At 38.2% G+C, this 16,060-nt stretch overlaps 1 protein-coding gene across 1 annotated transcript in view; it reads right to left on the reverse strand.

The window, feature by feature from the left end:
• Positions 1 to 16,060, reverse strand: part of IL23R (interleukin 23 receptor) — an 85,711-nt gene that overhangs the window by 68,068 nt on the left and 1,583 nt on the right. Inside the window, exons 2-4 of the mRNA XM_023209854.1 lie at positions 15,766 to 15,864; positions 14,348 to 14,644; positions 7,246 to 7,369 (exon numbers count right to left, since the gene is read on the reverse strand). Of these exons, the coding sequence (XP_023065622.1) occupies positions 7,246 to 7,369; positions 14,348 to 14,644; positions 15,766 to 15,835 (491 nt within the window). The 5' untranslated portion in view covers positions 15,836 to 15,864. The remainder of the gene's footprint in view (positions 1 to 7,245; positions 7,370 to 14,347; positions 14,645 to 15,765; positions 15,865 to 16,060) is intronic.

Below are 16,060 nucleotides of genomic sequence, written 5' to 3' on the forward strand. Positions count from 1 at the left end.
ACCTACCTCAGCCTCCCAAAGTGCTGGGATTACAGGCGTGAGCCACTGCGCCCAGCCCTCTTCTCTAATTTTTTTCAACTCATTAGTTTGTTTGTAATTAATCATTAGATAAATAGGTATTTGTTTCCTTTTCTGACCTGTCTATATTTATGGAAGTTAGTCCTTTGACTTTACCAGAGGAGAACGTTCTTTTTATGCTAACCTTTTATATCTTTTATGTCCTCTTTAAAAATGTAATAAAATCCCATTAATCTGGCCTCCATCAATTCAGAACTTGGTTAGGTTTATCAGAGGTTGGCTATAGTTTATTGTTGGATTTTAAGAAAGAAGGTGGGAGAAATAATTCTTAAAATATATATGACCTTATATTATTACTTAACTAGACAATGAAAGGGAGATGCAGGAAATGTCTATTTCTAGTTATCAACTGGAATAATTACTCAACAAATATTTATTGAGCATTTACTATGTGTCAGGCCCCATTCTAGGTTCAATCAATACAGCAATGAACAAATCAAACAAAAATCCTTGTCCACATTAAGCCTACATTCTAGTTTGAATGAATAAATGTACTATTGACATATAAAAGATAAGTCTTTCTTATTAGAGCACATGCAACATCTCTTTCTAGATTTTTCCAAAATTATTGTATTACTTAAAAATATATGAATAAGGCCGGACGCGGTGGCTCAAGCCTGTAACCCCAGCACTTTGGGAGGCCGAGACGGGCGGATCACGAGGTCAGGAGATCGAGACCATCCTGGCTAACACGGTGAAACCCCGTCTCTACTAAAAATACAAAAAACTAGCCGGGCGAGGTGGTGGGCGCCTGTAGTCCCAGCTACTCCGGAGGCTGAGGCAGGAGAATGGCGTAAACCTGGGAGGCAGAGCTTGCAGTGAGCTGAGATCCGGCCACTGCACTCCAGCTCGGGCGACAGAGCAAGACTCCGTCTCAAAAAAAAAAAAACTATATATATATATATATATATATATATATATGAATAAAATTATCTATAATATCCTATAAATAATAATTTTTATGGCTTTACATTAATATTTCTCTCAATCAAATCAGTCAGGTTTCCCTTGGGCCATAATATTATAATATCCTTTGCTATAGTCTGAATATTAGTGTACCCTCAAAATTTACATGTTGAAACTTAAACCCCAAAGTAATAGTACTAAGAGGTAGGGCCTTTAGAAAGTGGGTAAGTCATGAGGGCTCTACCTTCATGAATCAATTTAGTGCCCCTAAAAAAGAGGTTGAAGGGAGCTGCCTGGCCCCTTCTACTATGTGAGAACATATAGAAGTCACCATCTTTGAGAAACAGACCCTTGAAATCTGTTGACACTTGATCTGGGACTTCCTAGCCTCCAGAACTGTGAGCAATAAATTTCTGTTGTTTACAAATTACCCAGTCTAGGTATTTTGTTATAGTCACCTGAATAGACTAAGACACCATTTTGTGTTGTACTTAATTGTAAGCGTTTCCTATATGCAAGTCACTTCCTATAATTTGCATTTTTATAAGCTTTGTGGTATTAATTATCCTCATTTCACAGGAGGCTGAGGCTCAGCGAGGCTAAATAACTTTTCTAAGATTACACAGCTAGCAACTATGACTAATACTGTTGGATGACGGTACCAAACTCCATTTACAATGCCCTTCTGCCAGGTTCCCATCCAGACAGAGTAGACATGTGACACCGTTGTGGCCAACTCAGTGTACGTGGAAGTCCACAGGAGGAACTCCTTTGCTCTTTACCACTTTTCCTGCCTGGAACTTGGATGAGAAGCCTGGAGATACAGCATCCGAAGATTAAGGTCAACACGCTGAATATCGCAGAGTAGAAAGAGGAAAAGAGCCTAGATTCCTGGGGTATTACTGAATTATCATGCCACCTGTTATTACATATAATTGTGACCTGATATAAATAAGGCCATGTCTATTTAAGTGACTGGACTTGAGTAGTGTTTGTTTGTTTGTTTGTTTGTTTGTTTGTTTGTTTGTTTTGAGATGGAGTCTCACTCTGCAGCCCAGGCTGGAGTGCAATGGCATGAACTTGGCTCACTGCAACCTTCACCTCCCAGATTCAAGCGATTCTCCTGCCTTAGCCTCCTGAGTAGCTGGGATTACAGGCATATGCCACCATGCCCTGCTAATTTTTGTATTTTCAGTAGAGATGGGGTTTCACCATATTGGCCAGGCTGGTCTTGAACTCTTGACCTCAAGTGATCCATCTGTCTCAGCCTCCCAAAGTGCTAGGATTACAAGTGAGCGCCACTGCGCCTAGCCTGCACTTGAGTTTTCTGATATTTGTATCATAAAAGACACCTGACTGATAAGTTTCAGAACTGGAAATTAAATCTAAAACTCTAAAGCTCATGCTCTTTGCAATGAATATTTCTGAAAGCATTCTCTTTAGTAAACTTATTCTTAATACTTTCAGAGTGACTTTTTGAGTACTGAGAACAATCTTAGTACTCATAACTACTATAAATATTCCTTACTTTATAAAGTGAATGTGTTCCTCAAACGTCACGTGTAAATAAATTTAAACATATAAAATTTTGAACGCATTACAGGATTTTAAAAGAAATATATAATACATAGTTTTATAAAATATTCAGAAAATATTTTTATGATACTAAATAGGAAATGAGGTGGGGGTTAGCAAGTTTAAAATTGTATCAAACAAATATATTTTTTTCAAATTGTGGTTCATCTATCTGGAATTTGCAATGCAGTTTTACTATCAGGAACCTCAGAAGGCAGGTAAGTCAGGCTTGAAAGAATTAGCCCACATCCACTAGGATAGCAATAACCAAGATAAAAACAAAGGTTGGCAAGAATGCGGAAATACTGGAACCCTTATACACTGTTAGTGGGAATGTAAAATGTGTGACTGCTTTGGAAAACATTATGGCAGTTGAACAAAAGATTAAACACAGAGTTACCAAGAGACCCAGGAATTCTATTCCTAAATATATGCCCAAGAGAAATAAAAATATGTCTATACAAAACTTGTACACAAATATTAATAGAAGCGTAATTCATAATAGTGGAAAAGTGGAAACAACCAAAAAGTTCATCAACCAAGGAATAAATAAATAAAATGTGTTCCAAATAATGGAACATTATTTAAAAAAGGAATAAAGGGCCAGGCGTGGTGGCTCACGCCTGTAATCCTAGCACTTAAGGGAGGCCAAGGCAGGAGGGTTGCCTGAGCTCAGGAGTTCCATACCAGTCTGGGCAACATGGTGAAATCCCGTCTGTACTAAAATACAAAAAAAATTAGTCGGGAGTGGTGGTGTGCACCTGTAATCCCAGCTACTCAGGAAGCTGAGACAGGAGAATCACTTGAACCCGGGAGGCAGAGGTTGTAGTGAGCCGAGATTGCACCATTGCACTCCAGCAGACTGGGCGACAGAGTAAGACTTCATCTCAAAAAAAAAAAAAAAAAAAAAAAGAAAGGAATAAAGTACTGATACATGTTACACCATAGATAACCTTGAAAACATTATGCTGAATGAAAGAAGCCAGTCACAAAAGACCACATATTATATGATTCCTTTTATATGAAGTGTCCAGTGTAGGCAAATCCACAGAGACAGAAAGCAGATAGTGGTTGCCATGGACTGGGAAGATTGAGGGGAATTAGGAAGTGACTGCTAATGGATGTGCTTTTTTTTGGCATGATGAAAATGTTCAATATTGATTGTAGTGATGGGTGGATGTGATTTTTTTGGCATGATGAAAATGTTCAATATTGATTGTAGTGATGGGTGCTAAAACTCAAGGAATGATATACTTTAAATAAGGAGAATTGTATGGTAGATGAACTATACTTAATAAAGTGTTATATTAAAAACAAAGGAAGAATGAATTAACCAAACAACCAGGATCAGCAGTTCAGGAGATCCTTCCAGGTTCGGGGAGATAGTGAATATCCTTAAGACACTAGGCTCTCTGTCAGTCTGGCACTGCCTGGTTTTTCTGTGAGCTTGAAGTGAAAAGGTCGCTGCCATACTGCCCTCACCTTCAAATTCCTAAAGTTGACTTAGCAATGAGACTCTACTTGTCTCGCTCTCATGGCTTTTCTACTTTACCCTATAGGCAAGGGATAGAGGTTTAGTCTCCAATGGTTTAGCCAGAGAGATCCCCGTTAAAATCCCTGCTCCTTTACTTCTTAGTCAAGTGACTTTGGAGAGGTAATGTGAGCTCCCCAAGCCATCTGTAAGATGGGAACAATAACAATCGTTCCCTCACAAGGTTGAGAATTGAAGATGTCATGCACATGAAGTACAGAGCACAGTACTTAGCATATTGCATCTCATCCATCAACTCTACTCATCCCTGATATCAGAGTTTTCATCATCTCTTTGGTACTGGAACATGCCTCTGTTTAACTCCTGTTCAGAATGAAAGGTGTATGCCTCTTGCCCATGGCATGCAGCTGGTAACTCCAGGTCTAGTAATGTGTTCATTAAATCTGTCTAGTTTCTACATACACTTTCTTGAATGAAGAGGTATTGCTTTTTACGTTTCACTTAATCAAAATTATTCTGAGTATCCAACAGGTGGAGAGAGAGAGAGCAAGATTAGGTTATTCTCTTCAATACAGACCAGGTTTGGTGACTGGGAGAATTGCTTGAACCCAGGAGGCAGAGGTTGCAGTGAGCTAAGATTGTGCCACTGCACTCCAGCCTAGGTGACAGAGACCCTGACTCAAAAAACAAAAACAAAACAAACAGACAGAAAACAAACACCCTATAAATAAATAAAAAGATTACTTTTTAAAAAAGAAGGTTGTTCCCTTCCATAATGATGAGAACTGAACAGAATATTTTAAAGATGCCCCGCGATCTGGACCTCCACATGCCTTCGGCAGAAAATGAGTTAAGAAGACAGTCAGGCAACCTATGTTTAAATTCCACCTCTCCTTCTCTGCAACTGTGTGGTCCTGGATACATACCTGACCTCACTAAGTCTCAGTTCCCTTGTCTACACCAATGGGAAAAATAATTGCATGCATCTGTCTTAGTCTCTTTCAGCTGCTATACAAATACCTTAGACTAGGTAATTTATAAACAACAGAAATTTATTGTTTACAGTTCTGGAGGCTTGGAAGTCCAAGATCAAGGCATCAGCAGATTCAGTGTCTGGTGAGGGCTCACTTTCTGCTTTATAGATAGCACCTTCTGGCTGTGTCCTCACAGGGTAGAAGGGCAAACAAGCTCTCTTTCAGGCCTCTTATGGAAGGGCAATAATTCCATTCATGAGGGCTTCACCCTCATGACCTAATCTCACTTCAAAGGCCCCAACTCTTATTACTCTTGCATTGGGGGTTTGTTTCAACATACGAATTTTAGGAGGACACAAGCATTTGTAGGATCCCAGTGCTTCACGTGGTTGTACAGGTATTAAATTAGGCAGCATTTATAAAGCTCTTGGCCCAGTGCTTGGCAAACAGTAAGGGTCCAATAAATGCTTTAAAAAATTGTTTGTGAAATTTTTAAGAATTACTGACAGAAAAAAAAGTGTACTTCAAAAACACCACAGAAGGCATTTTAGTTTAGTTTAGTTTAGTTTAGTTTAGTTTAGTTTAGTTTAGTTTAGTTTACTTTTTATTTTTTGAGATGCAGTTTCCCTCTTGTTGCACAGGCTGGAGTGCAATGGTGCGATCTAGGGTCACTACAAACTCCACCTCCCAGGTTCAAGCGATTCTCCTGTCTCAGCCTCCCAAGTAGCTGGGATTACAAGTGTGTGCCACGACACCTGGCTAATTTTTGCATTTTCAGTAGAGACAGGGTTTCACCATGTTAGCCAGGCTGGTCTTGAATTCCTGATCTCAGGTGATCCACCCGCCTCGGCCTCCCAAAGTGCTGGGATTACAGGCATGAGCCACTGTGCCCAGCCGGCATTTTATATTATTTTATTTTATTTATTACTATTTTTGAGACAGAGTCTCGCTCTTTTGCCCAGGCTGGAGTGCAGTGGCATGATCTCATCTCACTGCAACCTCTGCCTCCTGGGTTCAAGCAATTCTCCCTGCCTCAGCCTCCTGAGTAACTGGGATTACAGGCACCTACCCCCATGCCCAGCTAATTTTTGTATTTTTAGTAGAGATGGAGTTTCGCCATGTTGGCCAGGCTGATCTCGAACACCTGACTTCAGGTGATCCACCAGCCTCAGTCTCCCAAAATGCTGGGATTACAGGCATGAGCTACTGTGCCTGCCCTGGAATTTTATTTTTTAATAAACTAAACAAAACAAGAAACATGAATAAGGTGAGCAACTTGTCCTAGTTTGCCCACAACTTTCCAGGTTTTAAAACTGAAATCCTGTGTCCTGAAAACCCCCTTAGTATGAGACAAACAGGAAAGTTGATCAGCTATACAGACACTAAATTTAAGATCTGAGGGTCAGTGTTAACAATTAATAGCTTCCATGAATTTAGTGGTAATGTGGCATGATTATACGCACTTTAAAAGCCAAATTCCACATAATGAATTAGAACAAACCCGTGTATTTAGGTTTTATTTTTAGGCCCATTTAAAGGTTAAAAATCATAGCAATTCGGGGAAATTAAGTTGTTGAAACCCTAGAAGAAGAATAGAGCAGGTATTTAAGCAATAATTTATTATTTTATTTTATTTTATTTTTTGAGATGGAGTCTTGTTCTATTGCCCAGGCTGGAGTGCAGTGGCGCAGTCTTGGCTCACTGCAACCTCTGCCTCCCAGGTTCAAGCGATTCTCCTGCCCCAGCCTCCCGAGCAGCTGGAATTACAGGTAGCCCGCCACAATGCCAGGCTAATTTTTGTATTTTTAGTAGAAACCAGGTTTCACCATGTTGGCCAGGCTGGTCTCAAACTCCTGACCTCAGGTTATTCGCCCACCTAGGCCTCCTAAACTGTTGGGATTACAGGTGTGAGCCACTGTGCCCATCCTAAGCAATGATTTAAAACTGTGCTGGGCTGTACCACCATTAGGCCCCTGCTATCAGTTACCTACAAATGAATAAAAAGGGTTGAAAGATCATAGAATAGTTTCCTGCCAGAGTGAAAATATTAATGGCCTGAAAAGGGCATTGGTAGGTTCACTGATCATAAGTAGGAAATTAGGGATAAATCAGGGTATATATTTAATGTTTGAGGCTGATTTCTTGGATCTCTGCTGGAGGCAGAGCTCTGGCTGAACCAGGGTGGAACCGCTTATATGAAGCCATGAGGAAGGGACCTACCTCTTCACATGCACCACGTATTTTGTGTCTATGTAGGTGAGCTTCCCAGCATTCCAGGTGCAAGTCATGTTGCCTGAATATTCATAAATGACACAGGTTACCTCATCAGGAACATCTGGCGGATCTGCAACAAAACATATCACTTAGGAGCTGCCATAAGAAATATGAAGTTCTCTATAAAGTAGTCAGTTGAGAAACTGACAATTTTATTTGAAAATCAGGTCAATCAGCACTTAGCACCTCCCTGCTCCTCATTCCATCCCTACTACCTTGCAACCCACTTTACCATCAAGTATCCATTCCTCTTCTTCTTATACTTGACTATATTATCCTACATTCAGTCTCCCCCAGCTACTCCTGTATCTTTCTCTTTTTCTTAACAGCTAAACACTTTTAAAGAGCCTATTATTCTTCATTTCCCATATGCTTTTGAATCCAAAACAATCAGGATTCAGCTTCCACAATTCCACCAAAACCATTGTTGCTAAGGTCTTCGATGACTTTCTCTTCAACAGACCCCATCTCTTGTCATTCTTCATTGAAAATTTTTTTATAAGAAAGAAGGCTACTTGTTTCTTTTCATCTATTTTGTAATTAAAATAAAAGTCCACAGAAAATCTCTGCAGCATTTGATATTTTGCTCACTCCCTCCTTGAAAGCTCTCTGTTTTAAAGCTGGGTGTGGTGGCTCACCCAGTAGTCTCAGCTACTTGGGGGGCTGAGACTGAGGGATCCCTGGAGCTTAGGAGTTTGAAGCTGCAGTAAGCCATGATCAATACACTGCACTCCAGATTGGGTGACACAGTGAGACCTTGTCTCAAAAACAAGACAAGAAAAGAAACCTCTTTGCTTTTGGCTCTTGCAAATGGGTTCTTTGTAGTTTTCTTCTCCTACTCTGGCAGACTATCTTCTTCTCTTGCACATTTTCCACTACTCATTTTAAAAGTTTTGTGTTCATACATGGAATAAAATATTATTCAGCCTTAAAAAAGAAGGAAACTTTAACACATGCTACAATGTGGATGGAATTTGAAGACATTATATTAAGCGAAGTAAGCCAGACCCTAAAGGACAAATATTGCACGATTCCCCTTACACAAGGTATCTGGAATAGTCAAGCTCGTAGAAAGTAGAATGGCAGTTGCTGTGGCTTGGAGGAGAAGGAAGTGGATATTTGTTTAAAGGATACAGAGTTTCAGCTTCCAATAAGAGGGTTCTGGAGATAAATGGTGGTGATGGTTGTACAACAGTGTACATGTACTTAGTGCCACTGAACTGTATACTTAACCATGGTAAAAATGGTACATTTTATGTTATGTATTTTACCACCAGCACAACAAGGGTTTTTTAAAAGTTTGGTATTCACGCAATTCTATTTTAAGGCTCTTTTCCCGTCACTCCACTCAACTCATCCCACCCCTATTCCTGCCCAGCTCTTTCTCCAGGTGGCCATACTATGGGGAACATTTTTGTTTTTCGTTGGCTAGCATCTTTCCCTCTTGAGAACTGACATCCCCTCTAGCCACTCACTCCAATCTCACTCCCACCCCAACCCCAAGGCCTGTCAATCAAGAGGCTCTCCACAGAAGTGTGCCTTTGAGGTAGGCTGACTAATAGGAGAATTTCCCTTGGGAATGAACATATGACTCATGTTGAACCAATCAGAATTCTCCAAGGCACTTTTTCTAAACTGTTGTAAAAGAAGCACACTCTGTGCTCCTGAAACTGCTATCTCTGAGTAGCATGTGAGCTGTAAGTTGCTGGTGGCCATCTTGCTGTCATTGTGAAACAGGCTTTTTCACAGTCTTTATTCTATTTAAGAATGAAGCCAACACAGGGGAAAACAATACCTAGCAGACAGGAAAAGACAGGAGAGTTCTGATGACATTGATTTTTTGGGATCTCTAAAGCCTATGAAACTCCAACCACTATCGAATGACACCCAGAATTTTCCGTTATATCATTCAATAGTGAATAAGATTAAGATTTTTTAAATATAGAAATATTGAGAGTTTATTAAGTATTCACTTTTCAGGTGTGGCTCTCTTAGTTCATCCCTACATGTGAAATACTGCTGGGACACTTGACTGCTCAGATAATGAGAAGACAAGTGGAAGGATAGAAGCTCATAAAGAATAAAAATACAGACATTTAGGCATCTGAACTTCCATCCAAAGATTTATCTTAAGTACATATTGCTTTCACTTCACCTGCAAATTGCTTACCAAAAATTTGCTTGTAAAGTAATAAACAAATATATTAAACATTTTATTCTCACTGCAAAACAAGGCAGTACTAGATGTCTTTAAACCTATCAAATTAGCAAGGATTTTGAAAAATGACAGTACACAGTGTTGGTGTGGACTCATGGAAGTCCTCTAACACACTTCTGGTGGAAGTACAAATTGGTCCAGCCTTTATGGAGAGCACTTTACATATCACAATCTGTAAAAGCAGGTGTAATATTTGGCAAATCAGCAGTTATACATCTAAGAATGCATCCTTAATGAAATGTTCATAGATATATAAAATATTTGGCTTAAAGGATGTGCCCTTAAAGTATTGTTCATAACAATGAAAAAATTGTAAACAAGCTCAATTTTCCAAAATAAGGTTAAATAAACTACAATCCAGTCCTAAACACATCCAAAAGCAATGCTGTAGAAGACAATTTAAGTACTTGGCCTTTGGAAGGAATTAAAAGTATATTTAATGAAGTAATGATCATATGGCAAAGTGAAAAAAGCAGGTTGCAAAATGGTTCAATTAGTGGTTTCATTTAAGCGAGAGATTGAGAAACATTCTCAATCTGAGGGTCTGAAATTTCAAAGACATATTCCAAATTATTAAAGAGGGATTATGGTTACTAGCAAAGTTATAGGATTATGGGAATGATAGGTATTTCTTTTTTGCTGGTCTACACTTTAAAAACTCTCTATATTGAATGCAACTTGATTTTATAATTAAAAAACTATTTTCATATATCGAAGGTCTAATATCCTTTTCAAAAAAGCTATTTTCAAACAGTAAGAACACACTAAAAAGTACTTTTCAAACAGTAAGTACACACTAAAAAGTACTAAAAAGTTTGGTGACTTGTAGCATTGAGTTACAATGGTAACTGGGTTCCAAGTAGGGTAAAATAAATCTTTGTTTTAATTGAGCCTTAAATGAAGTAAGTGTGGAAACATGAATTTAAATCATTTTGGAGATTCAGTTGTGGTCCCTCATTGATTACAATGATTGGTGCTGAAGTTATTTTTCCCTCTGGTTTCAGATAGAGAGTGTCATTGATTTGGCCGTCAGATCGTTTGGGCTATGTTACACCACGGCATCCTACGTGAAGTGAATTCTTGGGGTTACAAATGTCTGGTGGTTAATTAACTTTGCAAAAGATCAAAAAGATGACTATACACACACACACGCAAATAAGTATTTGTTAATATGAAGCAATTTAAGATGGGCCTGTGAGTATGGTTATGAAAATAACATCAAGTTGTTGTTAGGCCTCATTGCCAGGTTATTCAATATCCAAGAACAAAACCTGGCTATACAACTAGATACTAGAGAATACCCTGAGATGTACAAAAGGGGGCTTATGTTTTTGCTCTTTCCTGCCAATCCCACCCTTCCCCTATTATTGGGACACTCAGGAATCATAGGCCAGGTTTTTTGTTAATTCAGAGTCTAGCCAAGGATTCTTTTCTACTGAGAGCTTCTTGAAAGCAGCCTGTGATTTCCTCTTCTTTGTACTTCTAGCATTTAACACATTTTTGGTGCATAGTAACCACTCAATAAAGTTTATTCCATGAATTGATTGTCTCAATTAAGATAATAACGAGAAGGATTAAAGTGGAGAGAGATGCAATGCTTCTGGCAAAGATGACTCTACAATTTCTTACTCAAGCAGGGCACAGGCCAGCCTAATTGTTCTGTAATCATACTTAATAGCAATGTTAGAAACAAATATTCAGAGGCTTTTATTGAATAACAAATGTGCTTTCATCATTGTAAATAAAGGCCAAAGAAGGTCAAAATTTAAAAAGTCAAAGATACTTAAAATTTTAAACAAATGATTAAGTGGAAACGTGACTATTTGTGCACGGTTTAATTTGATATTTTTAAACGAATAAAGACATCTTGTATTTTATCCGATGATTGGTATGGTCTCATTAGAACAAATTTCCCATAATATGTGTGCATTTAATCTTAGATAAGAATCTAAGAAGTGTTTAGGATTGTGGCTAAAAATGGAAATTGTGATAATATGGTTTATATTTCACAAATTATACATTAAAGCACAGCACTTTAAAATATATTTGGATAGCTTTTCAAGGAAAGTAATGACTCATTTATCTTGTCTTTTACAATTTGTCTCTAGTCTAAAAAAATACATATAATCATTTTGTTCAAAGCAATGATGATAAGTTGACATAGTAAATCTCACATGACAAATATCCTGTGATCAAAGTTGTCCAGTGAAAGCAATGTGATTTCTAGAATGCCACAAAACCCTCAAAAGCCTTTTTTTGACCTACTTAAATAGGAAGTGTTGTTTGCTAAGAATGTAGAGCTCAAGAAGACATTCAGCTTGAATCCAGGGGTTTGAGTAAATTCTCACCTGGCAGTTACATTTTTACACTCATAACCAGAGGCCTATGTAAGGAGTTACAACTCACAAGTTAAATAAGTGGAAAGAGTGATGTTCTTTCTAAGCAGCCATCAGCAGAGAATGTATTTCTATTAGACTGTCCTGGAAGAGGAACAAAGTCCATTCTCTGACCTTCTACATTGCCTGGTGTTAGGTTTGGGGACAGAGGCCGGTCAGCCAACACTGAAAGGGCTCTTGGGAGTAATCAGTGATACAAACTGCAACACATGGAAGGTGGTGTTAAAGAAAATGTATAGGAGGCCATTGTTTTGGACTGAGCTCCTGCACTAGGCCTCCACATACCAAATCAAAACGAAGTCACTCCTGTTAAGTGATATATAATCAAGCTGAAACTTTAAGGAAGCAGGTAAAACTCCCACAGACTAGTTTTTCCTGAAAACAGAAAATTCAAAGCAACCACGTAGAAAGAGCCCAGTCAACCTGAGCAGGGATGATAAGGAAACCCCCTCTGCTTTAACCATTATGAGGAAAACAACCCGAAGTAACAAGGTTAACCAATCTGGTAGGTTTTATGAAAACGTCATTTCTTGTTCCTACCCTATAAAAACCAACTGTTCTGTTATAATAGTAGAACCAAAACTAAGTACATAATTATACAAGCCAGTCCATATCACTGTAGTAACTTAAACACCTCCAGGATACTCAGATTAATTTTATAAAATGAGATGCTGCCGATTCATGAATCACAAATAGAAACCTATCAGATCTAGAAACTAAATTTGCTGAAATTCTGTTTTTCAACAGAGACAATGTTTATTTTGCTTCCTTTTTTCCGTCTGGCTTTAATTAATAACTAACCTTTTCCTGTAACTGTGAAAGTTGCTTATTTGCCCTCCAAAGAAATTGTATGGTCTCTCTACCCCACTCCCACCCCCAAAAGATAAATAGTAAAGTATTTAAGCATTGAGGTTTGGTTATGTTTCCTGAGGATGTGGACAAGCTAAGGAGATTTCATACATCAGATAAGATGTCTGCCTGCGGTTTAATTTCCACAATTTAGGGCAAGTTTAGCAGCTTTAAGGCATTAGTTTAAGGTAGGTTTATTCTTTGACTCCAAAACCTATGACTTTCCTTCCTCAACTCACCTCTACAACTTTCTATAGTTCCCTCTTGAAAAGCATGCAAGATCAGCTGCTCAGAGTTAAGTAGGACAATGGCTTCATTATAGAGCAAGGAAGCCTCTTAACTTTCCAAGCAGCCACAATGGGGTCAGGTGGTAGTGGTGATATGGGTCTGCCCCCAGCTAAGTTGTAAACGTGAAGAAGAAGCAAGAACTGAGGTTTGATTCTCAAAAGTATGGAGGAAGGGAACACGGCAAAGACACAAACTCCTTTATTTTTTTACTGAAAATGAGTTTAAGTGCCATAGAGAATGAATATCTGAGTTAAAACAGTGCTGAACTTATTGATTTACCCCCTTCATAATAGTAGAACCAAAACTAGGTATATAATCATACAAGCCAGCCCATATCACTATAGTGATTTAAACACTTCCAGGACACTCAGAGCACAGATTGAATTTAGCATATATTTTAAAGATTAACTTGACTAAACTTTTAAATAAATTAATAATTAGTCCCTTCAAGGTGGATTTTAAGAAAAAGAAAAAAATTAATAGTTACAGTAACAAACACAGTGATTGTAAATTGGAAGAGTGAGATTAGGAAGAGAGGATTGTAGGAGACTCTCCCTGTGTTTTATCAAAAGGATGTATTTTTAAGGATTTGGGTACTGATGTACTTTAAATTTTATCATATGCTTCCAAATAAATTATTGAAATCAGGTGCATTACACAGCCTCTATAATTAGCCTCCTTTTACAGGCAAGGAATTGAGGCTTAAGCAACTTGCCCAAGGTCGCAAACCTAGGAGTACAGTGGGAGCACAAAACTAGTTTTGCAACTCCCCCTAAACCTTGGCCTCAAAATTTCTCAATGGAATCTGCTTCAAGGTTAATTATATTCGTTTAGAAAAATAAAACAAGAAGATTAAAAGGGCAACATTTTACATCTAAGGGTGCTGGCCCTCACATATGCAGTGTTCATTCAGGGTAGAGGTGAAAAAATGTTTTTTGAATGTATTGGCAACATTTTAAAATTTAGAGAGTACGCATTAAAATTTTATATTTCTGTCTTCCTTTGAAGAGTCAAAAGATGTAGGAATACTGGGCCCCTGTGATTACTGGATCTGGGCAGTGGCTCCCCCCAGGAGACCACCTGTGTACTTTCTTCTCTGCATAGCTCCTATCAGCTTCTACAATTCATATAGTTCACCAATCTGGCCCTGGAGATATTTGAGTTTGCAGCTCCTGTATGAAACTAATCTAAAAACTGAACTATATCATTTTGTCCCTATTTTTAGACTAGTGTGGTAATGACCAGGTAATTGTTAGACTAGCTTTTGTTTGCATTTCGAATGTGCCCCAACACTTACATCCAGAAGAAATGTCTTTTCCACATATCAGTGTCTCTTGAAAATGATTGGGACATTCAGCAGTGCAGTACATAGAAGCATGTGGTTCCAGAAAGTTTTTATACCAAAGTCGAGCTGTTGTTTTATTAATCCTTGTGATTTCAAATCTTTCTTTGATGCCATTTTTATAAAAATGAAGTTGCCTTGGTTGGCAGTTCTTAATTGCTGCTTGGCAATATATAGAGATATTCATACCCATCTTAAAATTTGTGGCTGGTTCTACCCAAATGTGGCCAGAGCAGTTTATATTTGTAATTCCTAGAAATAAATGGAAAAATAATAAATTACATGTAAAACATTAAAACAAGAGATTCAGAAGAACATACTATTGCATTTTAAATTTATTATTTCTATTAATTAAATGATTCCATTGAAAATAGTTTTAGGACTAGATGTATCTTTCATAAACTAGTCTGTTAGGCTTTTTTTTTTTTTGAGACAGTCCCGCTCTGTCGCCCAGGCTGGGGTGCAGTGTCGCAATGCCGGCTCACTGAAACATCCACCTTCCAGGTTCAAGCGACTCTCCTGCCTCAGCCTCTGGAGTAGCTGGGATTATAAGTGAGCACCACCACGCCCGGCTAATATGGGGTTTCACCATGTTGGCCACGCTGATCTCGAATTCCTGACCTCAGGTGATCCACCCACCTTGGCCTCCCAAAGTGCTGGAATTACAGGCATTAGCCACCTAGTCCAGCCTCTGTTATGCTTTTATTGATGTTCAGCACCATGGCACAAGACTAGAGTTAGCTTGGAAGCTTCTCTAAGTGTCTAAAGAGCAAACATAATTAGTTGTCCTACTTTAGAGAACTGAGAGATTATGAAGCTACAGTATTTTTCAAAGGTAAGATTGGAAATAACACTGGGCACTGTAGAATCTGAACCCCATTCTCTAGCTGCTCAACCAATCTTTTGTTCTTTTTTAGATAAAGCCTACTTTTTTCAGTAAAGTTTGAATATAATGAATAAAACCATACTCTTGCCAATGGCCCACACAGTTACTATGTGCTAGGCACATAGTAACTATCAATAAGTGGTTTGTGAAATAGAATTACATTCAAATGTTTGACAGGTTATTATATAACAGTTATAATAGTTTGAAGATAGAAAATGCCAACTTAAACTAATAGGCTCCTTTGTGGAAATATTCACATGTGAGTAAGAGGGCTGTCCAGAAGGGAAATTTGAGAAAGAAATCCTTCATTTGGAAGGAGATTGGGCCATTTTTATTTTATTCTGTGTAATTTTTATGCACACATTTTTTTCCAGTCTAATAATATTTGTATTCTTCAGAGATTCTAACATAACACCATGAAAATAATAATCACTCAATATTCCATTTGTTGAAGGAAAGACAGCAGTAGATACACAAAACACCATACCTCCATGACACCAACTGAAGAGTATGTAAAGAGCTATTACCGCATCCCATTGAATAGTGACCTGATTCATATCTGGAAGCAGGAAAAGACTGTTATCCTCTGGAAAAAAATATGAAAAATGTTTAAATTGTAATATTTTAGTAAAATAATAAAAAGCATTACATTTTTCCCTAAGAGTTATTGTATTTGATGGGAACCTTTTATTAGGAAGGGAGGAAGAAGGAAGGAAGGGAGGGAGGGAAGGAGGGAGGAAGGAAGGAAGGAAGGAAGGAAGGAAGGAAGGAAGGAAGGAAGG

The sequence above is a fragment of the Piliocolobus tephrosceles genome, chromosome 1 (genome assembly GCF_002776525.5).
Source record: "Piliocolobus tephrosceles isolate RC106 chromosome 1, ASM277652v3, whole genome shotgun sequence".
Lineage (NCBI taxonomy): Eukaryota > Metazoa > Chordata > Mammalia > Primates > Cercopithecidae > Piliocolobus > Piliocolobus tephrosceles.